A 27,942-nucleotide genomic window follows, 5' to 3' on the forward strand; every position below is an offset into this window, starting at 1 on the left:
TAAGAAACTAGCCCTGTGTTGTACGCACACTCTGCCCTGTGCTGCGGTACAAGTCTACCACGGAGTCAGAAAGAAGCCCTACCGATGCAAACCGCTACTGCGAGGTAGGAAATAAGTACAGGAAACGATTCCTTTGTTGGCAGCGTGATATCGTCAAGGCATTCGAGCATGCCGTCGACGAAAGACACGCATCCGCGCGTTTACCGTTTTCGCCTGGCTGTGTGCCCAGATTAGGGGGCCTTTTTATTTTTTAAGACGAAAGCCTTTCCAGGCTCATGGAACGAAATCCCGTGCGTGAGAGTTGTGCGCGAGATTTGTCATATTCCGCGAGATTCCACGAGATTAGCGTCCCTGCCATCTGCAATGTCACACCTAAGCACGCCAAGGAACGCTACGTAGCAGGAGCGATGGTGTATCGTCCAAACTTGCCGAAGTGCGACAGATACGGCGCCCGTTATTTCCTCTAAACTAATTATAATTATATGTAGCACTGCAACGAACGCCGATGAGGCAAACTATAGAAGAGGAAGGGTAGGCTGTCATCATTCTCCTCTTAGGAGACATCTAAGAGACCCTCTATTTCTTTTTTTTTTTTCTCTCAGCACATGGGCTTTTGACTGCCTTGAAACTTAGGTATGTACCGTCTTTGCCAAAAGTAACCAGGCTGCAGGGTCTGCTTTTCGGTCGTATGGTAATAAATTGATACCCTGCCTGAAGTTTTAAATCTCCCTAAAGTAAAGGCGGGCGCCTCTCCTGACACCCTAATGCGATAGGATCCCGTGGGAATTCTTATTGGCTTTATAATAAGAGTGAGAAGAAAAACATGCAGCCTGGTTACTTTTGGCAAAGTTGGTACGTACGACACAGAACGGTCGATTATTGAATTACTGACTCACGTTGACCAACAGATGGAGCGAGGCAGTATGGTGGCGCTGCCGACTTCGGTTGCAAGCACAGTCACTCGATATTTTCCCAGCATCTCTCAGATGCAGCGTGCTGCCACTAAAACTGGCATTCTTGGGTGCATCGAGGCTCGTTGCCCTCGCCTCCGATGAACCATAGGGACTCAGAGCGTACATGTAGCGACGGCGCCCGTGCGTCGGCACAATCACAGGCCAACCAACGAAAAAACGCCCGCGCTGGGGAGCTATCGGTGTTAATACCATTGCGGAGCGGCTCGCTACAGGGCCTGTCTACAAGATGCATTTATTATAATAAGCAAGAACTTCCAGAAAACATTTGCGACAGAACAGCCGTTCGGTACAGCTTGCGGGACGTGACGATTTGTGTCCTAGCGTTTAACGCCCCAGGGAGACTCGGGTCATTGTGAGAAAAAGTCCACAAACTATACTGCGTCCTGGCAGCGGGTTGAGCAATAGTCGCCCATCGGAATACTTTAGCAGGATTTAGTGCAGCGGTAAGGAAACCGCCAACTGCGCAAGCGCTGTTGGCAAGCCGCGGAACCGTATCGCGGCATGCTGGCACGCTAAACACTTTTTTAAACAAACCGTTCCGGCCAGAAGGCGGAAGGCAAGGGCATCGAGGGTGTCTGCGGTCTGGGGGAAACTCACCGACGCGAAATGTTGAGCATTTCCAAGCCAAACCGCGAGCAGCCAGGAGGACTTCCAACTTTCTCCACCTTTACGACTGAGCGTTCGTTTCCTTTACTTGCCTTGTTCGCAAACTCAAACGCGTGCAAAATCAGAGGAAGCAAAAACACGAGCGCGGTGCCAACAGCTCCGAGTGCTGGCAGCACGTGTTGAGCTGCCTTGCCGCAGCGTGCGGACGATGGTGCCAGACCGCTTACCACGCCCCAGTTAGTTTACAAACGCAGGCTTTATTGGCACCGTCGTCGAGCGCGGATGGTCTCTTAACCAAGCATTCTGCGTTAGGCCACACACGGGAACGAGGAAGAAAGAATTCTATGAGGTGAGTGTATACACAAGAACTCCGGTGCGGCCTGCTAACGCTGAGGGAGTTGTTGAGAATGAGCAGAGCACAGCGAGTGAAGCCTCCGCCGCTGAGCTACCTGTTTATACGATTCTCCAACCGCTTCCCGTTTACGTAACGAAGCGCAAGACATAGCTTCCTGTTTAGTCGAACGATATAGCCTGAACAACATCTCACGAGTACAGTAAAGATGGTGGTAAATCAACCAAGGGACTACGACTGCCCGGGGATGAGCACGAAACTAAAGCGCTGTTTGTGCAACAGCGCAAATGTTGGGAGAGCGCGCGTTCAGGGTGAGCTATAAATGTTAAGAAGGAACAGACTGGGGTCCTTCTTTCTGCCCAATATCTCGAGGAACATGTTCTCGATACCTCTCGGATTCAAATCGTGTTCTATCACTGCTACGTTGCACTTGACAAAGGTGGCCACCGTCAATTTCTTTCTCCCCCCCCCCCCCCCCTTCATGTTTGCACTCACTATATAAGGCGTAAAAGAGCAGAACCAGTGAAGGAGGCATCAGCTACGTCACTAAGTTCGCAAATGCGCGTACCAGATGCTGGTCGAATATGTCTCGTAACTACCGTACAGAGCATACAAAGCGAGTCTCGCAACATTCAACATTGCGCCTAACGGTGTTACACTCCCAGCTTGTATGACCACAGCTCGGATTTTACTATGCTTGATAACACTAAGAAACACTCGCGATGAACCCGGGGCTTGACTACCGCGGCATAACACTACCAACAGTCCGAGCTGACTCAGCTGTACAACTCGCGGGCTCCACGGGGCTACTTCAGCGCTTCTGCTGCAAATGTGTCCGAATTGGAGGTAATGCTGGCGATTGGGGCATTGAAAATGAAATATATATATATATATATATATATATATATATATATATACGAGCCAGTTCGCCACCTTACGCCAAATTAGTCAGGAAAAAGAAAACAGAAGGCGATATACGAGCCAGTTCGCCACCTTACGCCAAATTAGTCAGGAAAAAGAAAACAGAAGGCGATATAGTGCCTCCGAGACCACAACAACGGAGCTATCCGCACCATCTCGGGGGCCACGACACGAAATATTTCATCACCGAGTCCCCTGGACAATGGGAGCATGCACTGTTTAAAATTGGACAAACATACAAATAACAAATTAGAGGGTCTCTCAGATGTCTCGTAAGAGGAGAACGGCAAAAGCCTACCCTTCCTCTCCTATCATTTGCCTCTCATCGTTTTCACTGAGTTGCGGTCATTTCAAGCAGTAGTTTAACATATTGATCGTTTCGTAGTCATGAGTCATGCCCAGTCATCGTAACTCATCGCTAAGGAATGATTTTGCTAAGCGTTTCCAGCCGCGGTCATTCGAGTCGTTGTTTGACTTATATTAGGGTGGCACCCTAACTTATATCTCATTACAAGTCTTTCTAGTCATTATTAATCATTATTAGCCATTGACTCTATCGATGTCTACTTAGAACTTGTATTCATTACTTATCAGCATTAATCGTTACACTCCCTCCTCACACAAGCAGGATAGACGGAAGTAAAACGCGCCGAGCGGAGCACAGAAGCAGCATCGAGGCACGAGAAGCACTCCAGAGGAGAAAGGCACCGCAGGTGGATCGTCGATTCACACGGCCACCGTGAATGGCGGCCGAGGCGACAGGCTCCAACGCAGACCGGTCCTCTACGCGACGGTGGAAGTGACTATCCGACCTCTCCCCCTCTACTTTTCCAGCGAGGCTAGGATAAGGTTGCAGGGGTAGCTGGGAGTGCCACACGTCGGCATACTCTGCCTTTGTTTTGGGTATTTCGCCCTTCCGCGGTTCGGACGTGGCGCTATAACGCGAAAACACGTAGGGTGCCTCGATACAGCGCCGCCGTACGGCGGCGCGCTACATCGAGGCACCCTAAAAACACGGTGTATGCGCGACTGCAATGCGAAGGATACTGTTGCTGCTGGCAAGCAGGAAGCGAACAGCCAAGGCAAGAAAAACAGAAACTGAGACGCCGCGCGGGGTCGCGAGAAATGGTGTCGCAGGTCACTCGGCGCAGCATGACCGACGCGTACATAACGCGCGTGTCTAGAAAGCCCAAGAAAGCATCACGACTGGTTTCTTTATTTCGACCCGATGGTAGTGTTCCCCGAGTGGTGGTGCTTGCAAAGCAGGTGTGGCGGATGCCAGTCTTTCTCTGCCAGCAGCACGAATGTCCGCGATCTGCCGCCATCGAATTCGTCGCAAAACCTCCCACTGTACGGATCTCCTCGCGAGTTTTCAAGTGCGAGAATTTTAAACCCACTTCTGACGGAACTTCTGAGTAGCCGTTAACGAGCGCCCTCTGTGAAAGAGGGAGGTCATTCTGTCGCCGAACGCCATCAAACCAGGCCGCAAAATTTGATGCTGCGTCTCAGGAAAAAGAAATGCCGAAGCGACACGCGACAGGCAGAACTCGCGACGTCAAAGCGTCAAACAGCTGACCATCCACCCCAGAAACTTCTTAATTTGCATCGTTATTTCTAACATTACTACCCCGTGACTAACAAAACACACGTGGAAGACTGCCGACGTCTACGGCACACACACGCTTCGCACCAGGGGCGACGGAAGACTACATGATGGAGCTCTCACGCATGTAATGAGAGCGAGAAGAGGGGAGGGGACGACAAAGAATGCGATAATGACAATGGGCCTCACAAGAACTGGCTGATCGAACCTGCACCAATGGAGACCATTCGGAAGCAGTCCCTACACTAAGGAAGAAGAATCCGGGGAGAGTGAAGCGGTTCCTGAAAAAAAGAAAAAAAAAAGAAGAAGAAGAAGAAAAGAAGAAAAAGATAGGATGGAGGGTGTCGCCCTCCCCACCCCCTGCCGACCAGGCTAGCAGGCCGGCAGGGGCCACTCGTCTTTCGCGGGCGGTTCTCGGCTCCTCCACGCGAAAGAAGGCACGCCAGGTATGCGCCGTAACTCCGGCCGAGTGGGAGAGGAGGAAAGAAACGCTGGCCACTCTTAGCAGCACCGCCAATTACGCGTCCACTCGCGCGACAAATTCCACGGCGGTGTCTCTGCTTGGGGAGAGATAGCCGGCGCAGTGCCACCACGGCCGATGGCGATCTTGGCCCAAACTATTCCCCGGATGATAATCGGCGTGGTTACGGTTGTAAATACATTGACCACCATCGGCCAGCAGTAGCGGCTCGAAAAGCGTGGCTGCAGAATTGGCGCCAACTCTGCAGCTACGCTTTTCATGTTTTCCGTAGCCTTCAAACGGACACGTGTTGGGGCGACTCCACACAGTTTATGAGAACAAGGCTGATTGCAAGAGCTATAGCTACGGCAGCACAAGACGCATGCACGTGTTGCCAAGAATTTCATTTGAAAACTGAAAATTCCCCATCCCTCTCCCTGGCTCGACACAGAAGCTTCCTGAGTGGCAGATAGATAACTGTTTTCAAGTCACTGCAGCCTGTTCCCGAAAACCAGCGATTATGGCAATAAACACACTTTTTTTTCTCGATACAAAACAATCGCTGTTCGCGCGCGCGCGCGCGTGTGTGTGTGTGTGTGTGTGTGTGTGTGTGTGTGTGTGTGTGTGTGTGTGAGAGAGAGAGAGAGAGAGAGAGAGAGAGAGAGAGAAGGTATTCAATTAGTTCGCTGCTACGACACGGTGATCTGACGATGCAGGCGAAAATCACGTGTGACGTCAGTGCTCCCACCTGCGCTTCCGTTTGTTTTTCTTTCAGGCGATAAACACTGCAGCTACACAAGTACACCTTATGCGGAACAAAGTATTCATGCATGTTCATACATATATTATGCTGAGGCATGCAAAAGGAAAGAAAAATAAAGAGCCTCTGCCCGTGCCACAAAGTATAACGGGCTATGCAACGTAACAAAAAGCAAGCAACGGCGCAGTATACATTTGCCACGACTCATGCAGATGAAGATGACGGGTGACAAAGCCTACACAAGCCATACAAGGTTGCTTGGGCAGTTATTTCACGAAAAGCACGGATCAGAACTAACCTTGACCTATATAAAAATTCCGGGAGCACTCGACGTATATACGTGACCGGAATGTTGATACCTGGTTGGAAATGTTTCTGCTCGACGCGTACGCGTTGAGAAGGTCGTCTATTTGTTTTTGTTTTTTTTTGTTTTTTTCGCTCGCGATGCACTCTAGAGGGCCATCTGTGGCCATCTTCCGGGAATCAAGAAACTTGCGCTCAGGCATGCTTGCCTTTGCAGGAAGCACCAATAAACATTTTCACCCGCAGAACGAAAAATGGTAGGGGTAACATTAAGAGATAGGAAGCGTGCAGAGTGGGTCAGAGAAATAACTCAAGTTACCGACATTTTAGTGGAAATTAAGAAGAAGAAATGGACATGGGCAGGACATGTAGTGCGAAGAGAGGATGACCGATGGTCGCTTAGGGTAACAAACTGGATTCCAAGGGAAGGAAAGCGTAGCAGGGGGCAGCAGAAAGTTAGGTGGGCGGATGAGATTAAGAAGTTCGCAGGAGTCAAGTATGGATGCAGCTAGCACAAAACCGGGTTAAGTGGAGAAATATGGGAGAGGCCTTCGCCCTGCAGTGGGTATAGTCAGGCTGATGATGATGATGATGATGACCCGCACATACATAGACAGACACGCGTTCCTGCCACTCATTACTCATCGGACACCTGTCAGTAGCAAACACAGCTGGAAACGACCCGCGGCAGAGGCTAAAAACCTCGCTTCAGCGTTATTTCGGTGCCCTCATGACGAAGAGAACTGGTTCAGATATGACTCATTACGTACGCAACGACACTATCGCTTGGTTCCTCAGGCACTCGCGATCGTATGGTGCCTGAAAAACCAAGCCTCTAGCGACATTCGCATGCACAAGCCCTGGGCTGGAATCGACAGAGTCAGCGTCCTGTACGTCCCTACATGCACTCGCTTGTAGCACAGCCGACACAATGTGCATGTAATGCTCTCGTCGTACCGGCTACGGTGGGCGAGCGTTTTAAGGGCTCCTGCTCTTGCTTCAAAGAGCAGAGCACTGCCCACGCTGTTGTCGAGTTTTAGCTTACCGTGATCCGCGATCCGCTACCGTGAACCGCCACCGCGCGTTCCACTGCGCATGCCCAAACCCCCTCGACGTGGATAGATGGCGCCACATACTGGATGTCCGCACATGGACCTGCCGCGTCGGGACCAATGAGCTTGTTCGCCCCGCCCACGCACGGTAGAAGGTCACCGTGGCGGATCGCGGATCACGGTAAGCTAAATCTCTGAGCTATGTTCCGCTTGTGACTCCGCTAGTCCGGTAGAGAGTCAGGGCGTCGCCTAGCGTCGAGATTCAAAGTTATTGTGCGAGCCTCCTGTTTGGGTTTGATTCCGTTGCCTTTTCCTGTCGAGAGCCCCGATTATTATTATTATTATTATTATTATTATTATTATTATTATTATTATTATTATTATTTTTTTTTTTTACCGCTGATAAGCGCTAGAAAGCATTGAATTGAAGCTTTTCTCATTCCAGAGTTCCCCATAATTCGACGATCTGAATCAAAAGCCAGGAGGATTACGTGAACTCGACAAAGTCGGTTCGGAGTCGGCCTGTCGAAATGAAAATCAACCCTGATGAAAACCGACTGCCGGGTTCACACAGCTCAGCTGCAGGGACCGGGTAGGTTGTCTTGACCCGATCTGCTGGGCGAAAAACATGTATACGCTGACACATCGGGTCAGCGCCTCCGCTCTTGTCTCCTTGCTGGTCGGGCAGCAGCAGGAGACGTCTACAAACCTTTAGACAAGCGAGTTAATTCGACCCGCTCCGTCTCCTACTTTGCATCCCTCCTTGAGTCGAGGAACTTTGCATCCGTAACAGTGCACTCAGGTTGAGCCACCACTTGCTCGCGCTGACCCCCCCCCCCCCCCCCCCCCTTCCATTTTTTTTTTCGTGTTTCATCCGAATATAACAAAAAAATAGAGTGCAAAGCAAAAGAAAGGAAAAAAGATCCAAGGAAGACAGGAAAGAAAGAAAAGCTCGCGGATGTCTGCTACGACGGCGCCACTCCCTCCTCGGTGCATTCTTCGGGAGGACGCCCCGCTACCGCCAGCTACGCGGGAGCCCCAGTCGGGCTTTGAAGTGAGCGCGGCTACGCTCTGTGGTGCCCCACCTACGACGCTCCTTCAAGGCCTTTCATGCTCCCCCGTTCGTCGGCTCCTGAACAGTGCCGCACTCGAGAGTTTTCGGGAGACCCGCCAGCACCAGGTGCCGCTACCCGCTTCACCGCGCAAAAAAAAAAAAAAAAAAACACGCTATTGCGCTTGAGTACGAGTAAAGCGGGGGATTAACAGCGCACTACAGCGAAGGTCAAGAGCCTGGAGAACGTTGCGTTTGCTTTTGTTTGCCTTCGCTGCTCGTCATGCCTACACGCTACACCACACTCGGTCAGAAGGAAGTGGGAGCCGCTCGTCTGGGGCAACACCGTGTCGAGTATATTGCACTGATTCCTAAATCGATCCCATAGAGCATGCGTCATCCCCGCGCCCCCACCCACCCCCTCTCCATGATTGAAGGGCATCCTTTGACTAGAATCTGTGGCTTTTTTCTTGAGCTGTATCTGACTGCTATGAGCCACTATAGAACTCAGTCTGAAAGGCTAAACTCAGTGAACGAAACATTCGAGCGCGAAAATCATGGTTACCATTGCACGTCATCGCTACAGATAACTGCTAAGCTTGGATCAATGTGGCCACGCGTTCACTAATTGCTCACTCAGATTCAGCTATTTTTTCCGAGTTCTCTAATGGAAACCAAGAGAGCACGATTAGGCGCGTTAGCAACTGCCAGCGTCGTACGACAGCGTGGAGGATAGTGTTGGGTTAAAAACGAATTCTGCGTTCAGCACACTCACGCAAAAAAAGAAAAAAAAAAAGAAAAAAAAAAGGAACGCATGTTTGCGCTTTGGTCGAGGAGCACTGACAGTAATTATGAAGGACTTGCAGCAGGTTGTCTCAGGTACAAAAAAGCAGCGAACCACAACAAACAATAAGCCGCCTATTTTTCCTGGCTAAGAAGCACCGACTAATGCCGCACTGTAAACGCATCAGCGAGCACAGCTTTACAGCAGCAGCAGCTTGTTTCGAGCGCGACCGCAAGTAGCAATGCGCGACTCCTCTCTCCCAGCGCGTTGGCAGGAGTGCAAAATGCGGCGGCACCTGTCTCGACGCAGCTACGTTCACAATGGAAAGGTGAATACGGCAGCGCTGCTCAGGTTTGCTACATGTGCACAACCAATAAAACGTAACCTGCCGGGCTTCTCTCTTCCGGGAGCGCGACGAAGAGACGCCGAGGTTGATCAAGCCCCTGCAAACCCCGCCCACGCACGGCACGTGCCGTTTGTAGATAGATGCAGCAGGCATGGGAGAAAAAAATGTGTCGAATTATATAATCGACATGTTACGGAGTGAGCAACCCCTCGAGGACCGAAAGACTCATGCGTTAAAAAAAGAAAAAAAGAAAAACCTCAGATGGTGTGACCGCTCTCGTGACATCCCGCGGCTTGAGACATCACCACAGTGTATGGCTGCGACCTGTCTAGAGCGTGCGCGTCTGTTTTATATTTATTTATTTATTTATTTATTTATTTATTTATTTATTTATTTAGTTATTTATTCCATAGTGCAGACCTTGCTCAGGTCCAAGCAGGGAGGTAAAATACAACAACGTTAAAAATAAACAATGCGCCAATCAATGGTAACAGGAAACAAATGAACCCGAGCGCTCCAGCCTTGGTACGGCTGACGAATGTCGGGAAATCGCAGCTTTGTCACACAACAGCGTTTCGTAGCACGCTGCGAAAGAGAGAACTTCACTGTTCAGAAACTGGCGAACATCGAGGCCTCGCTTCGCAGAGCTTATTACAACAAAAACAACAAAAATGTCAAAGCATGTTGCCCTGAGCAGAGTCAAGAATGCGGTAAATACCGCCCGCCTTCATGCTACTGCAGTGCCCAGGACAGCTACCCTCCTCACAACAGGTAACGACTTAGACAAAACAGAAATAGAAAGGGGTGATGGTGTGCGCTTGGAACAGACCCTATGCGTGGAACAACGCCTAATTAACGTCACCTCAGCTGCAGAACAACAGATTTCTGCAGCGAAGCAATCTTTGCGCATGCTGGCGGTAACTGCATGACGTGAAGCAAGTCAGTTATGATGCCCGCTGTGCCTCAGCGATTCCTCCCAATACTTGGAACCCGTGCCTCGGCCATGACGAGAACACCTACAATGCGGTGCGTTTTGTGACAAGAGTTGCCGTGAGGCATACGCTTGCATGGGATGGATAGAATATAGGAGCGTCCCCTTTGAAACGGGGTCACAGCAGTTGCTATCATGCTCAGTTTTCTTCCCATATCTTAATTATTGTTTCAGATTGGTTAACTATACCATCATTCTATTTATTGAATTTTTGTTTCTACATTACCAACATTATGTCACTTTTTTGCTTTAAAGCTACCAATCTTCCAATCGTTTTTTACTAGCTTCCACCGCAGGTTCATTCACCCGGCCACTGGTATATCTAAACCTTAGAGCTTCAGGAAGAGTGACTGCGCCTGCATCGACTTCCGGATGGATACCATTACATTCGAGTATAATATGGTCAATCGTTTCACTGGTGTTACCACATACTGCACATGCGTCATCTTCATTGTTAAATTTCTTTTTGTAGCTGCGTGTTCTAAGACACCCAGATCTAGCTTCAAAAAGTAGGGCACTGCTTGCCTATTGAGTAATCAAAGAAAGCTTCCTTCCTGATCTGCCTTTTCCACTTTCAGTATAGTTCCACACTCTGATTCTTTTCCATCGAATTTATTCAATTTTTACCTTCTGCGTTTTTCACCTGTTGCTTAACGCTCTTTATTTCTTCGTCCTTGTGACCTGCATACTTACTGGTTAGTTTCCTAGTTCTTTTCCTCCATTGTGAGTCAATGCTTTTTAAGTATAGGTATTCAAATACTTTAGCTGCCCATCTGTTACTGTCCAATTTCCTCAGTAGTCCTTCATATAATATTTTACTCTGAGCTTCCCGTACTTCGAAAGATGCCCAGCCCATATCTCCCTGTACCGCCTCATTTGTGGTTTTGCCGTGGGCACCCAGTGCTAATCGTCCAACGGCTCTTTGATTTATTTCTAATGTCGACTGAACCTCTGATTTTAGGCACAAAACCGCATTTCCGAAAGTAAACCCAGGCACCATGCTTCCTTGCCAAATACCCCTCAAAACCTCGTACCTGTTTTATCCCCACAATGCCCTATGCTTTATTATCCCGGCCTTCCTTGCATTGCTCCGATGCATTTATATGCTTCATTATACCGGCATTGCTCATGCTTTTCAATGTATGCCAATCCTTCGTAATTTACCCATACCCCGATGCATTTATATTCTCCTACAATGGGTATTTCCTAACCTTGTATTTTAAGACCCTGATCAGTTGAGCCGTTGAAAATCACCCGACCCGCCTCAACTGCGCTAAAACTGAAGCATAGAGCGCCCCCTTCGTCTCCGCAATACTTAACAAGAGTTTGCAATTTTTCCTGACTCTCTGCTAGCAGCTCAATATCGCCTGCATACATTAAACCGGAGAGGCGCTGCTCTACTGCCTTTCCGCCTAATCTATGACAGGTTAAAACCTAGGTTACTTTCATGTATCCTCCGTTCCAGATTTATCTTATAAAGCACGAACAGTAGCTGTGATAGAGGACAACCTTGTCTTAATCCTTTGCATACCTTGACAGCTTCCGTACTTTTTTTATCCCTTCCCATGTAATTTCTACTTTGTTATCCCAGTATATTTTCTGTAGGAACTCTGTTATCTCATAACCGATACCTTCTTTTAATATGTTCCAAAGGAGTTTCCTGTTAACGTTGTCGTACGCCCCCCGTTTATGTCCAGGAAGGCCAAATACAAAGGCCTATTTTCCACTCTAGATATTTCAATGCATTGGGTAAGCACAAACAGGCTATCATCTAAGCGCCTACCATTTCTAAAGCAAGTTTTCTAATGCAGATAAAGGCGCGAAGCGCCATGCAGCGGCGCCGCGGCCCACTACTGCTACCACGTTGCCCGCACTCCGCCACGGCCACGCTTTGCGGGACGCACTTCTCTAGATTAACAATCACGAGAGCGAACTTGAAATTGATCAAAAGTCATGCCCTAGCCTTGCCTCAGTCACGGCTATATTGCTCTAGAAGACTACCCTGTATCGTGGCTTACCATCGAATGGTTGTCGCATAGCCGCTTATTTAATAAGCTCGCCTGCGAACTCGTGAGTACTACAAAATTATTTCAGTACAAAGGCCTGCTCAAGAACAGAACCTCGGCACAAGCGGGTCTCGTCTCGCGACCGCTGTCGGTCTCTTGCGCTTCTCTCGCCTCCTTCTCACTCCGCCCCTTCCCTCACGGCATGTGCCCGTTGAAAATGGGTTGCGGAGCTTATCGTTCCTTCTGGCATACAGCTATTTTCTACAAAACGCGAATAGCATATATGTGCATGCACGAAGATAATACAGCTTTAATATTATTTCGTCGCTTAACTTAAATACACTCGAGGCTTTTTCTACACCGCAGTGCGTGAGCGAAGGTAATCCAAGCAGATACGGTCGTCTCTCCGAGTCCTGGGAAGATACACAGTAAGCACACAAAACCGGCGCAAGACAAGGGGGACCAGCCTCGCCCGGCGGTCACGACAGGAAGGAGAAGAAAGTGCGGCGCATTCTCCTTCCTCGGGCTGGCGCCAGGAAGGAAGAGGGTCGCCGCCGCCGCCAACAAAGGCGCGACGGCCGCAACCAGCGATGCGAAGAAGGGCGCCGCCGAGGGTCAATGCTGGATCAGCCCGAGGGAGAGAGCACGTCGCCGGTAGAGCGTGACGTCACGGAGGGGAGCGCCTCGCATTGCGACGTCCCGTCACGGTAGGTGGCGGGTGTGGGGGTAGCTGAAGCTACGCGGCCTTACTGCAATGCCCATTCAAAAGTCGGCTAGAGGAGGGAAAGAAGGGAGCAGCACTCTGCAACCTCATTAATTTCGAGCGCCATGGCGGAACCCGAGAGCGCGTAACGCGGGGAATAGGAGGAGAGAGACTGCACCTCTCGACGCGCAACAGAAGAGTCGGACTCCGCGTCAGGTCAGCGGCTTCATGACCGCCTGCTCAGCTCAGCCCCGCGGGGACAAGGAACGATGAGGAGGGCAGGAAACTGTGCGCCAACATACTAGGCCTACCGTCAACCGTGGAGCTTCTCTCCACTGTTTCTTTGCAGGATCGCTATCTTTGTAGCAACTACTAGTAAATTATGCCTCGAAGTGCAATTTTAAGAATTTTTTATAAGCACAGATTGTAAGCACAATACACCAAAATGAGACACAGTCCGGCGTTACGAACCCGATCCAGAACAAACTTTAATTAGAGGCCGATGTGAAAGATGTGCCCTTGTAGCCGCGTGGCTGCGCGTGGGTGGACGCGAATGAGTAATTACTTCCTTATTGTAGCAGTGTTCGCGCCGACTTGCAACTGTCTCGTACTATCGCTTAAACACACTGTGTAGAACAACAGAAAATGTCAGAGAGAAAGGGGTACCAAGCTATCTTTGTAAATAACAACCAAATATAACTGAAAAGGTAAATTTATTCATGCCGCGGCAACGACTCGGGTACGCGGATTAAATTAGGATTAGAGTTTTCGAGATAACGTGGTCAGAGTGCAGGTTTTACGGGGTTGGACTGATTGCGGACTCATTCTACTACAGACCACAAGACAGCACGATATTGCCGGATACTTTAGAGTGGCCTGCCTCCAGCACAGTACCGCGTAAGAAAAGTGCTAGGCAGGCGCTCAAGGGCAGACACTCCCCAAAACACGCGGTCATCATCCTCGACTGTCCGTGCACGTCTAAAATAAAACCCAGCCATGTTTCAGACCTCCAAGGCCTTCAAGGTCCTAGCGGATGTCCGAGAACACAAGCTACGTATGAGAGAGATAAGAAGAAAAAAATGCACGGATATATTGTTACGACGGGGGTTTGACGTCGGGGCGCTGCACAAGTCGAGTGGGCAGAGAACTCAGCTGGTGAACGGCTGCGAGTCCGGCATGAGCACGAGAGTCTCCACGTCTTTTTCAACGTCTTTATCCGTGTCTTCTTCTTCTTCTTCAGGATTGCTACATTTCATCCTGGGACAGCCGAAGTCCCCATAGGCGAGGGAGTTAGTCGTTCCCACGGGATTGGCACGGCTTCATCCGGGCGACATGAGCGACTTCTGTTGTGGCTGACCCCACTTGCGGTCATGCGCGCGATTCTGTAGTTCAGGTCACTGACGCGGTCGAGGACAACGTAAGGGCGCCAGCGTAATGCGCCAACATTTTCTGGGCTAAACCACATTTTCAGAGAGGTCGCCAAAGCCACACTAAGTCTCCAGGTGCGTCAGACACATGGCGATGCTGTCTGTCGTACCGAGCTTTGAAACGCTCTTGCGAAGCCAGAATCCGCAAACGGGCGAGATGGCGAGCTTCTTCGGCCCGACACAGAGGCGCGTGCCTGTAAAAGTCTGTGCGTTCTAAGTTCGCACTACGCTCAGCGATACACTAGAACGGCGCAGCAATCGCGAACTCGTTGGCTTCGACCGAGATCGTCAACAACAGAGCCACGATTTACATAAATCGATCAGGTCCAGGAGACCAACTCTGCGCTTACTCTCGGAATTCGCGCTCACCTCGGGAAATCGGCCGCGGCTTCCGAGCCAGCCGTAAGTCCTGGGTGCGACCCCCTACCCAAATAACTACGAGACAAAACACCGAGGTTAAGACATGCTGCACACACGGCCACACACATAATGGCCGCGGCGACAGTGCCTTAATCTGCGTAAAATCACCTGCAGCCATCAGGCTCGCAGCATTGAATACCTGTACTGCGCGGAAACCTTCAGAAGCCTGCCACCAATCTGAAGCTAAGAGCACCGAGCTGCCCCGAAAGCACGCAGCGACGCGAGGGCACGCAGCACAGCCTCGGGTTGGTTGGTTGGTTGGTTCATAGGAAGGGAAAGGCGCAGTATCTGTCACACTTGCTCTGTGGACACCTGAACCGCGCCGTAAGGGAAGGGATGAAGGTGGGAGTGAAAGTGGATAGAGAGAAAGGGGGGTCGTAGTGGAGGGCTACGGAGTAATTTCGACCACCTGGGGATCTTTAACGTGCGCTGACATCGCACAGCACACGGACGCCACTTCGTTTCGCCTCCATCACGAAGTGGCGTCCGTGTGCTGTGCGATGTCAGCGCACGTTAAAGATCCCCAGGTGGTCGAAATTACTCCGTAGCCCTCCACTACTACCGCTTATCCGGCAAAGCCAACGTAGAACGGACGCCACGACTACAACAATGCTTCTCGGCGGCTCTCCGCGCAAAGCCAGCCCAGGGTGTCGTCTCCGCGCTATCAGTAGCGAGTGTATTACGCCTCGCGCGTCACGTAGGCCATCGGGAGAGGGTTGCAGCCGCAACGTCTCCAGAGCCGCCCGCCCACAGCCGCACGCATGCATGCATGCGCGCGGGCGGCCGCTGCCGAGCTCAGCTTGGTGCGGTCGCTTTCCCTCGGGAACACTGCCGCGGTCCGGGACTTCCGCTCGGCTGCCGCCGCTTTCTTTGTCTTTTTACCTGGAGTCCGGCCAACGATGCCCGCAGAGCGCGCGCGATGGATAAGGTTATCCCCGGAAGGGGTAATACTCGCAGGTATTCCTTCCCGGTCAAGCGGAGGAGGCTCACCTCAGCGCCCTAGAAAATGCGCACGTTTGCGTTTTAAACGGTATAGTGCACAGCCGCATCGAACCAGCGTATCTAGTGACACAGTGGCATGTGGAGTATTGAACATTCTCAAGCTACAAGTGGGTTGTGAGATTTCCCGTTCGATTTTAGTAGGCTGTCAAGGTAGCTGTTCCAAAACACACAATCTAGATTAGGGGCCCCCTGTTGCGAAACCGAAACTGAAACAAAACAGCCCCAAGTCAGAAGGCAAGCCAAGTCTAGCAAACTTCCTCGGGGCATCAGTCGTCTCACGTAACCAGATGTGGTTCGCACTCTCAAACGAAGCTGTCTAATTTTAACGAACGTTACACCCTTAAAGTGCGCTGATATGGAGCAGTACACGGACGGTTGAGCGATTCGTCTGACGCGAAAAGCGTTCATCACAGCCGCGTTCCGACACCGCCAAACACCACAGCCACTGACGAACCATCGCGGCGGACTAAAAGCATTATCGGCGACACGGACTGAATGGCTGCGGTTAATAAATTCACGTGTGCGTTATAAATCGTCAGTTGAAAGTCAGCGCTCGTGTTGTTGTGCTTGTTACGTCTTTATATTTTTCCCAGTGGTTTAATATTGTTAATCCTCCATTCGAGCACACTGTCATAGTTCAATGGACATGGCTCCTGGACTATAGGGGTTCGAATATGGAACTAACATCCGACCAGGGCAGGCTCTTTGTCAAATAATTAGCTCGTGAACTCGGCTGGCACTAAATGGTACGGCGACGCCAATTCCCCCGCAGCACCTGAAGTGTTCGATCTTAAGGGAACGGATCCTCAAAGACGCAGAACTACGCGCCTTAATTTGTTGCCTGTATGCCCCGTCCCGCACACGCACAGGCATACAGAGAAACCTGCGAAAGGTACAGAAAGACGACGCAAAGTCCGGCGAAGACTGACGCCATTTTGAGTGCATCACATGACTTACCTCTACCGGTCTCGAAAAAGGGTGGACAAGAAAAAAAAAAAAAAGTAACTAAACGACGCTGTTCAGCAATACAAAGCGCTTCTTGTCTCGTCTCGTACCGGGCACATCAGCTAAGAATGTTGATCGACTACCAAGATTTTTTTGAAACACCTTTTCATATCGCACTGACGAGAAATAACGAGCCTTCGCGCAGCGAGCCTTCCCGGCCTTCGTGTAGCTCCAAAAGTGAAATAGTTTTGGCGCAACGCCATCTCCACGCCTTCCTTGCCCATTGCGAGCGACAGACGAGAAGGAGCTACGATCCACATCTGGCAGTCGGCATCCTTCGTGGCTCAAGCGGTTAGTATCGTATAGTGCGTGCTAACATCGAAGCACCAAGAGCCGAGCTTCCGGCCGAAAGCAATGCGGTGACCGTAAGCATATCGCGCAGCGCCATTTTAATTACATTTCTTTTTTGCTTATGCCATAGTGTTCAGACCTGGAAGAGGCTACATACACCTTAATGCGACCAGCGTTGCATTTAGGTTAACCGAATCCTCGTATTTGCATCTATGGTTAATGAATACGAGACAAACCAGATTAGAACGCCGGGTCATGTGCCGTGTCGTGACGCTGGGGCTACGTCGACCCGGCCTTCACTTGGTAGCGTGCAGAGACTCGGGGTTGAAGTAGGATTGAATCTTCGAAGTTGGTACAATACATACAAGCAGGTTTAATGGCACTTTGGGAAAACTTATTTACAAGATTATTTACACGAAAAAGAAGGGTACATCAGCAAAATGGCAAGCGTTAAGAGTTCATAGCGAGAAGCGACTGGATGAGCCGTTTACCCAGGGCCCAGAGCGACATTTCGTGCTCTGCAGCGTCCTTAAAACCCCCTATGTCCAGCCCCTCTCTGAAGATGCTGACCAACCAAATCCAGGGCACGCCCCTCAGGTATCGGCATCCAATCGAACACATCACTGCACTGATGGTCTGAAGCACTGACTGGTCCGGCATTCATTCGTTGGGCGTGATCACTTGTTGGCGGGAAAAGCTTGGGAACGGCGAGGAGAGGAGGTACATTTCTATTCTTCAGCAAAGAAACCACAGGCTGGTTCTGACAAGTGGTTTTACTTCTCAGAAACCCGAGTGCACGTGGCGCCGCATCCGCTCCCAGCATTGTCCGTTTTCGACAATTGCAAATCTTTCCTGCATTCCTGGGAAATCACTTAATGGCTGTATGCGTCATGCTCCTTTCTTGTCCTGCACGTCAGCGGACATGTCACTCTGTCGTCTCCTTTGGAAAGTAGGCATTCCTCACTGGACGATAGGGCTTATCGACTGGAAGGGTGAACAAAAGAAAGCACTTCCTGCTATTTCCCGCAGGGGTACGTTTCTTTGTGTTTTTCCAGACGTTCTCTTGACAGGGTCAATTTGGCATTTGCAGAGTGTCCACAAAGCAAAACAGGCTTACAAAACAGGATTCCTGGAAACAGGCTCACTTAGAGCCATTGGACCATCACCACATATTCACAGCACTTATCCATGCCCACAGGCGAACAATAGAGCGCGCAAATGCGGATGCTTGGTCGTAACAGCCTCCTCCCCCGCCAGAAGAGTCTCGGAGGGCAGCAGTCCCAGCTGCTGCATAAAGAGACGACTTAATGGCCTGCACGTGAACGCTTGAAGCTCGCTGTTGCTTGTCGCGTTGTCTCGATTGTTGTAGGCCAAATTGCTCGAGCTGTCTGAAACTCAACCACATGTCGAAGCAAGCACTCGGCTCCCGTCTGAAGAGACCAGGTTAAAAGAAAACTGCCATTGTTGTTCGAGAAAAGCCCACTCTCAAGACGTTCAGGACCCACGTATTCCTAGAAAACCAAACGTGCTGCTTTACATAGTCACACATATACAAGCGCACGAAAAAAAAAAAAAAAACCTGATTATCAATTTGGATACATGGTGAGGAACATCTCGGACCGCTTAGAAAGAGCGGCTAAGCGCGTCCGCATTCCCATTTAACTTCCCCTTTTTGTATCTTATTTCAAAATTGTACTGTTGTAAAATCAAGCTCCACCTAAGAAGGCGACTGTTCTTCGATGTCGCAGTTTGCAGCCAAGCCAGGGGACAATGGTCCATCTCTACGGTGAATTTGGCCCCTCCAAGATAGCACTGCAATTTTTGAATGGCCCATACAATGCAAGCGCACTCTTTCTCTGACGCGCAATAAGCCCTCTCTCTAGAACTCAGTTTTCTGCTCAGGTAGAGCACCGGGTGCTCATTACCGTCGTCATCTCTCTGGCAGAGAACAGCACCTAGCCCTCGATCACTGGCATCACACTGGACCGTGAATTCTCGGTCATAGTCTGGAGCTCGCAATATCGGACGGCTAATCAGCACAGCCTTCAGGTTTACGAAGGAGGCTTCCTTTTGTTCGTCCCAGACTACATTTGTCGGTTCTGTCTTGCGGAGAGCGTCGGTCAGAGGGCTAGCCAAAGCTGAATAGTTAGGGATGTAGTGATTGTAGTATCCAGTCAGACCTAGGAATGCTCGAATTTCCGTCTTCGTGCTCGGCCGCGGGTAGTCTGCTACCGCAGAAATCTTAATCTCGCTGGGTTTCCTGAAACCTTGACCTACATTGTGACCCAAGTAGTCCACGGTCGCCCTTGCCAGGCAACATTTCTCGGCCTTTACGGTTAGTCCAGCTTGACGCAAAAGGCTCAGTACAGCTCTTAGATGTACCATATGGTCCGCCCATGAGTCGGAAAAAACGGCAATGTCATCTAAGTAAGGCACTGCGAATGTTTCACACCCCTTTAAAACCCTATCCATGAGTCGGGAAAAACAAAATGGAGCATTTTTGAGCCCGAAACTCATCATTGTTGGCTGGTAGCTGCCCGTCGGAGTGACGAAAGCCGCGTATCTGCTGGCGCGTTCAGTGAGCGGTACTTGCCAGTATCCTCGAGTAAGGTCCAGCGTAGTCACATATGCCGCTCTACTGACCTGTTCTACTCTCTCCTCAATATTCGGAATAGGATACACTTGATCCCTGGTGAGAGAATTTAGCTTTCGGTAGTCTACCACAGGCCTAGGGTCTTTACCTGGAGCTTCTACTAAGATCATAGGCGAAGCATAATCGCTTTCCGAGGGTTTTATTACTCCTAATTCCAGCATGCGAGTTACTTCCCTATCCAGAATTTCTCTTTGCCTTGGAGAAAATCGGTAGCACCTTGATCGCACTGGCACGTCTGAAGTCAGCTCAATATCGTGCTCAGTCAAATCAGTCCTGCCTGGCCTGTCCACGAAGCAGGCCTCAAACTCTGTTATTATTTCGCCCAGATCGGACAGCTGGGATTTCTTTAGTTCTCCTCTCTGCTCCGTCTTTTTGAGAAGCTCCTGAGCGTTGCTTCCCTTTCCGCTGAGGCAAATCAAGTTGTCCCCCATCTCCTCGGGAAGGTTTAACGTTAGATTTACCACGGCTTGCTCCATAGCTAAGTCCTCTCGGGTTCCACTTAGAAGTCTCGTGAGATTACTAGACACCGGCGGCAAGAGGTTACTCTCTAGAACGTCCTCATTCCGTGTCTTATCAAGCTCACTTTCTAGTTGACTTATCTGAGATGCCTCGCTCTCAAAGTTTTCTGACCCGCTATCTTCCGCATCGACCACTGTTTTAACTGCCGTTTCTTCCGCTGTGGATTTTTCTGGAATGAGCAGTGTAGCTAGTTCTCGTGCCTTTGAACGTGTTAAGGCTGGCACAACTCTGTCTCCGAAAAGGATGCCCCTCTTTCGCAGTAGCATGTCCGATTTGTTGGAGAACAAATACGGATAGCACTTAGGAAGCTTTCCTGAAACGGCAGCCTCGGTTGTTAACTTGCCGAAAGGGCCCTCGATGACCACGTTCGCGATTGGCAAGCACACACTCTGTTCCTCCACTACCTGGCGGATCCACGCACACTGTCCTGTATAGTCGGAAGGCGACACATACGCCGGATGGACAACATCCATCGTTGCGGCCGAATCGCGCAGTACCTTGCAAGGCTTCCCGTTGACTACTAGGTCATGCAGGTAGGGTTCTAAAAGCTGCATATTTTCATCGCAGTCACTGACATACGAGAAAGCAATCTTTTCTTTCCGGCAGTTGACGGCAATGTGACCCTGCTCATTACACCTAAAGCATGTGAGCGGCTTCCTAGCCTCAAGCTTATTCTTTGTGTTCTGCACGTTGGTCACTTCCCCACTTTTCTCACTGCCGTCCTTTCTAGGGAATTTGCCTGAAGAAACCTTCATTTCTTCGTTTCCAACTCTAGCAAAGTGCCTTTCCTGACGGTTTTTCACACTGAACTTGGGATTGCGGGGCCTATCCACTGCTGGGTTGCTGAATTGTCGGCGCGAAGCATACTCCTCAATAAGTTCGGCAGCTTCAGTTGCCGACTTAATTTCGCCTCGGTCCTGTAACCAATTTCTTTCTTTTTCTGGGAGGCAGTTATAAAACTGCTCCAAAAGAATTCGCTCGACTACAGCGTCCCTATCACTGTAGGAATCTGTGCTCTTTAGCCACTCGCCCAAATTGACTCTTAAATTATACAGGAATTCAGGGTAACTCTCGTCCCTGGACTTAGTAGCGTTCCGAAAACGTTGTCTGAACGCCTCGGCGCTAAGCCTATACTTTCTCAGAAGGCAAGCTTTGACCTTCTCGTAGTTGTCCGCGTCCTCCTTGCTTAGCCGCGCGACAACCTCCGCTGCCTCGCAGGGCAGAACCGTCAATAATCTCTGAGACCAAGTGTCTCGCTGGAAGGACAGTTTTTCGCAAGTTCGCTCAAAGTTAGCCAGATACAGACCGATATCCCCTGATATCACATATGGCTGCATGTACTTTGACATCTTGAAATCTGCCTCCTTGTTGAGACGAGGTACCGCTAGCTGGGGACAATCGCCCGACCTCTTGCTCAACTCTAGTTCTAATTTCCGGAGCTCAATTTCTAGCTTCTTTTCCTCTCTTTCCCGCTCTTTCTGCTGTCTGAGCTGTTCCTTTTTTTGCCCGATGAGGTTCCATGCTTCACTGAGCTCCTCATCATCGGTTCCCAGATCAGTGATTGCCTTTATAATCAAGGGTTTTCGTGCCAAACCACTTGTATCAATTCCCAATTCCTCACACAATAGCAACAGGTCCGGTTTCTGCAGCCTTTGTAGGTCCATGATCGCTCCGAGTGTCGGCTACTTCCAAAACAACAGTGCAAACTACCAAACCTAAAGGCGTTTCAACACTTTTTACCAGTTCTAAATTCTAACCCTGTTCTAGAACCTGGTCCACATCAGAAGAAAAGCCAAGCACTCACCCACACATGCGATCGATGTTCCGAGCTGCTCTCTTGTTGGCCGATTGTTGCGCCTGCTTGTTGCTTGAGATGCCACCTCCGATCACCAGATGTTGTGGCTTGTAGCTTCAGATCCACCTCCAATCACCAGATGTTGTGGCTTGTAGATTCAGATCCCACCTCCAGTCATCAGATGTTGTGGCTTGTAGATTCAGATCCCAACGCTGGTCACCAGTCGTTGTGCTTGTAGATTCAGATCCTACCGCTGATCACCAGTTGTCGTGACGCTGGGGCTACGTCGACCCGGCCTTCACTTGGTAGCGTGCAGAGACTCGGGGTTGAAGTAGGATTGAATCTTCGAAGTTGGTACAATACATACAAGCAGGTTTAATGGCACTTTGGGAAAACTTATTTACAAGATTATTTACACGAAAAAGAAGGGTACATCAGCAAAATGGCAAGCGTTAAGAGTTCATAGCGAGAAGCGACTGGATGAGCCGTTTACCCAGGGCCCAGAGCGACATTTCGTGCTCTGCAGCGTCCTTAAAACCCCCTATGTCCAGCCCCTCTCTGAAGATGCTGACCAACCAAATCCAGGGCACGCCCCTCAGGTATCGGCATCCAATCGAACACATCACTGCACTGATGGTCTGAAGCACTGACTGGTCCGGCATTCATTCGTTGGGCGTGATCACTTGTTGGCGGGAAAAGCTTGGGAACGGCGAGGAGAGGAGGTACATTTCTATTCTTCAGCAAAGAAACCACAGGCTGGTTCTGACAAGTGGTTTTACTTCTCAGAAACCCGAGTGCACGTGGCGCCGCATCCGCTCCCAGCATTGTCCGTTTTCGACAATTGCAAATCTTTCCTGCATTCCTGGGAAATCACTTAATGGCTGTATGCGTCATGCTCCTTTCTTGTCCTGCACGTCAGCGGACATGTCACTCTGTCGTCTCCTTTGGAAAGTAGGCATTCCTCACTGGACGATAGGGCTTATCGACTGGAAGGGTGAACAAAAGAAAGCACTTCCTGCTATTTCCCGCAGGGGTACGTTTCTTTGTGTTTTTCCAGACGTTCTCTTGACAGGGTCAATTTGGCATTTGCAGAGTGTCCACAAAGCAAAACAGGCTTACAAAACAGGATTCCTGGAAACAGGCTCACTTAGAGCCATTGGACCATCACCACATATTCACAGCACTTATCCATGCCCACAGGCGAACAATAGAGCGCGCAAATGCGGATGCTTGGTCGTAACAGCCGTGAACAACGAGCCTAGCTCAGCGAAATAGTATCGGATATTCTCAGCATATATAGAGGGCGCGAAGGACGTTCACCTTTCCATATCGAGGTAATTTCGTCGCGCGTGGCCAGGAAAGGCCGAAAGAGGGCACATATCCCCGCCCAGGGTGCCCAATATGCAAATCCTAAAATACTGAAGCCGGCATTCACAACTTGCTGTGGGAAGGCCCGGCAGTGTAACCTACGAGAATCCGACACCTGGCGGCCGTAGGTGCACCGAGAAATCCTACTTCATATATAGCCTGGACGCATGCACTCCTGCAGACTTCCTTCATAAATTTAATCAATCATTTCTTCACCCTTCATCACCAACTCCCCGATGCCCTAAGGCGATAATTTCGTCTGGAGAAAAAAAAAAAAAAAAAACAAGAACTCGATGTTATTGGTTTGCAGCTACACGCGCATTGCAAATATAAGCGAAAGAAATCCTTTAATTTATGGCAGCCGTTCGAAAACGGAGCAAAGCCTCGGCCCGAGCCCCGCGCGCATGTGTGTGTGTGTGTGTGTGTGTGTGTGTGTGTGTGTGTGTGTGTGTGTGTGTGTGTGTGTGTGTGTGTGTGTGTGTGTGTGTGTGTGTGTGTGTGTGTGTGTGAGAGAGAGAGAGAGAGAGTCAGTGAGTGAGAGCATGTCTCAGCGTAATGAAGCAAACACAATTCTTGTGCGACCACATGCTTCCCAGCAATAAAATGCTGATATCGAACGCGCACTGAGTGCATCACGATTTGTACAAAATACGCGAGGAGTGCGTCGAGCGTATTTTCTTCGTCTAACGCTCGTAGAGCTTTTTTATTATTTTTTTTTTGTCACTGCAGCAGTTGTCGTGAGATGAGGTTATGCGAACGATGCAGTTTACGGTTCGGATACCTGGAACGCGTGTGAACGCTTTCCGACGGAGTCACTGTATTATACCGTCGGATGAATTCCGAGGGACACAACGTTCAACCTCGGTGCCGACCCAGTCATCCATTGTTCGCCAGTAATGAAATGTCAACACGCGCCGCGCAGACCTGACATGACGAGCGACACGTGGCCGCCGTCGGTATCGTCATCTCGCGGCTCTCACGTGTTATGAACGGCCCAAGCTGGCACGCACCAAGCGTGCGATCAACGAAGAAACCAGCCAGAAAAATTGTCCTAGGCCAATGCAATGGCGTCGCAACTTACACTATATAGAAAAGTGCCCGTTGCCCGATAGGAGCGTGGCAGAAAATACGAGGGGAACGTTTAACCGGCCCCTTTTATCTTGCCTCGAACAGGGGGTCGTACAGGGTGCGGTGTCGCAGTCGGTTGCGTAGCTGTCTTACATTAAGCGAACACAATTGTCAATTGATTAGCTTGATTAAACCTAGTGTATATGCGACAGCTTCAGTACTAATTGTTATACGTGTTAAAGCTCTTTATTTACAGAAGAAGAAGCCGGTCAAATGGAGCAAGATACGCCAAAAAGAAGACGGGAAGCAAGGAGATTCGGAAGAAGCGAGGCGCATGCGCAGTTGTGGCCTAAGCTCGGCACGGCGATCTTCGCTTTACATGGCGTAGTGAAGGTTTCGCTTCAAAATCCTTACTGGCCGAAAGGGTAACTATGTCACAACCGAGTGACCTCGTGCGGGAATACTAAGGATCGCCAAAGCTCTCACATACTTGACGCCGCGCGTGAAATAAAAATGACTGAAACATGACATGCAATGGGTTTATATTGCTTAAAAGAAAAATTTCAGGTTTACAACATATGGCGCTTCGTTTGCTGTACCGACTGGGGCACGCTAGCCTGCCACCGAATTTTTATCTGTTGTAGGCCGTCATTGCACCCGCCACCGCTTCGGTGGAGGACGACGGCTGTTGTTGCGACGCGCGTCTTTCTCTCCCTCTTTCTTCTTTATTTTCTCTTCTGTCTGCACGAGGCAGCGGAGGTGGCTCAGCTACAGAGCCAGATAGCAGGCCCGTGCATTTTCTTTTCCTTCCTCGTACAGCCACAACAACAAAGAAAAAAAAACTGATTTATTTATAGGAAGGGAAAGGCGCGGTAACTGTCTCACTTGATTTCTGTGAACACCGCAACCGCGCCGTAAGGGAAGGGAGGAAGATGGGAGTGAAAGTGGAAAGAGAGAAAGAGGAGCCGTAGTGGAGGGCTACGGAGTAATTTCGACCACCTGGGGACCTTTAACGTGCGCTGACATCGCACAGCACACGACGCCTCTTCGTTTCGCCTCCATCGAAACGCAGCCGCCGAGGTCGGGTTCGAACCCGGATACTCCGGCACAGCAGTGTACTCCGGCACAGTAGTACAGTCACAACAACAACAACACGGCTCAGGAACAAGCGGGGGATAGCACGCATGCCCTGTGATCTTTCACATCCTGTGTGCTGCAGTGAGCATGTGTGCAACTACCACAGGTCGCACGTCGGGGAAGAGCTGAAGTGTCTCATAAGTTTCGGAGCAGTGTGCGGGGCTTCTCGGTTTTCCTCTGCTTCTGTAGCCAGGCCTGGGCGCGGCGGAAGCTCACGAAACGGTATAAACGGGACTGCGTTACAATAAAGATGCGGATTCAACAAGCTGTAAAGTTGATTCCGCCGGCTTTCACCGTATGGTGAACTATTGGGTGCAAAGCAGTCACAACACGGAAGAAGACAACGGTGCATCAACACGACCCGTAGCTTCCGCTACCGAACCAGCCACTAAATGGTCGATTTTGTATTTTTCCTCCTTTTCGCGTTTCAGAGTCTGAACTGTTGTCATATTCACTGGCCCCGGGCTATAGCAACAGTGTGCACCCATACTTGTACGTGCAGACGAGGTCGCACTGGTTGGACCGCGTAGCGGCGGCCTCCTCCGCGACGCCATAGGAGGGGCACCGCGCACAGACACGTTACGTGACTAGCAGGATGAGCCCAACCGACAGCGGGCACGAACACACCAAACGTGCAAAAAAAAAAAAAAAAATGAACGAGGCTGCCGGCCCTGCGCGAACAGCGCTGCACACAGGCGCGACGCCGGCGCCACCGCCCACTCCGGCGCCCGCCTGACTGTGCGCGGCCTTGGTGGCCTTGCTGCGGTCGAAGGCAGGCGCCGCACAACAGCCTGTCGCGGCGCAAAAATAAGAACACGCCGAAGCGGCAGCAGCAGCAGCAGCACAGGTGGGCACAGAGACGCGACGCGGTCGATGAACACTGTCTAGACGGACGCCGTCCGGAGTACCGAGAAAGCGCATAAAGGCCGATAGTAAAAAGAAAGACGGTGGCCTCGGTCGACCCGCGGCGCAGACAGAGCGAATGGACTACATAGGAACCCTCGCCTGTGCTGAGTATTTCATTCCTCGGGCTGAACGCGTATACCAGCACCGAGCGCCGCTGCTTCATTGCACAAACCACGTTCATTTGCGGGGTTTAACGGCTCTAAAATGCACGTGGGCAATCGGGACGCGGAGCCGCCGCGGCCCGAGAAACCATAGACCCCAGTGCACAACTCTGCCATGTGACGTCGATGATGATGAAAAACTTTTTTTTTTTTTTAACATATCAGACTAAATATTCAGGCAAGAGGAGCACACGAACATGACGCGTCGCTCTGTTCGAAGATTCGAACACGGTGTAACAATACAATATAGTATTAGGCAGGGGGCAGTGAGTGAGAGAGAAGAACGACGCGGGCTAAGCAAGGTGCGTCAGCAGCACAGACGCTGTCTAGATCATGCAGGTCGAGCTAACTTACTGAATGAGGCCGCCTAGCAGAGCTCTCGGCGCAGTAATCTCGGGAGAACTGGATGATAGGCTGGCACGATGCAGTTAAGTCCTGTTCACGCTATACGTGGAGGGGGAGAAGGTTCGAACAGCAAGTCGCTATAATAGAACGTCCCAATAATGCGCCATCGGGTACAAAACACGCAAACAACCACAAAGCATGTAACTTTCGTACCGACCAGCAGTTTCGGACCTTACTTGTGAACGCATGTTTTGTTTCTGAAGCTACAGAAATGAGGCAAATATTCTTTCACAACGTGCTGTAGTCCGATGTCACCAGACGCGCGCTTTATAGATTTCACACGAAAGCACTTGCGAGTCTTGAACACCCCAGTGATTCCGGAGTTACAACGTCTCCGGCCATTGCCACCGCCTAGATGCAATTAGGGCAAAGCTTGTCGCGATGAATCGTGTCAGTGATGGAGGCCCTCTCGAGCGGACAGATAGTCATTGTGTCGTTTGCGACGAAATCTGCGACACAGTAACAAGAGGCAGCGCTTCGGAGGCATGTTTGCCGTCTTTGCCAACGCGATAAGCGCGCGGCCTTGTGAACGAGCTCCTACACGATATATAGACCGAATAGACTTAAAGATCTATTTACCGAAAAACTGCTGCAATGCGCAAGCACAGGTTGTTCGGTCCGCGCTGTTGTGCGTTGACCGCAGTCGTTCTAAGCCCCCGCATGATCAAGGAAGGGAGACCAACGGCGCATGCCCACACACAAGGCGGATTTCAACACGCTGAGTGACCCGCAAGCGGGATTTGTTTACAAAACACGCAAGGCAGGACGCAAGCTTACTCACCGATCGGCGGGTAGGTTTCCTCGAGAGGCAGCAGACTGTACGGAGGTGGCGGCGACTCTGCACACAGAGACAGGAAAGAAAGCATACTGAGC

The 27,942-nt window shown here is 50.4% G+C and overlaps 1 protein-coding gene across 1 annotated transcript in view; it reads right to left on the reverse strand.

Moving 5' to 3' along the window:
* Window positions 1-27,942, reverse strand: part of LOC146185402 (SMAD family member 6-like) — a 109,588-nt gene that overhangs the window by 18,180 nt on the left and 63,466 nt on the right. Inside the window, exon 2 of the mRNA XM_084606345.1 lies at window positions 27,851-27,907. Within this exon, the coding sequence (XP_084462471.1) occupies window positions 27,851-27,907 (57 nt within the window). The remainder of the gene's footprint in view (window positions 1-27,850; window positions 27,908-27,942) is intronic.

Source organism: Amblyomma maculatum, chromosome 6 (assembly GCF_055883805.1).
Source record: "Amblyomma maculatum isolate TAMU_Amacu chromosome 6, ASM5588380v1, whole genome shotgun sequence".
Taxonomy (NCBI): domain Eukaryota; kingdom Metazoa; phylum Arthropoda; class Arachnida; order Ixodida; family Ixodidae; genus Amblyomma; species Amblyomma maculatum.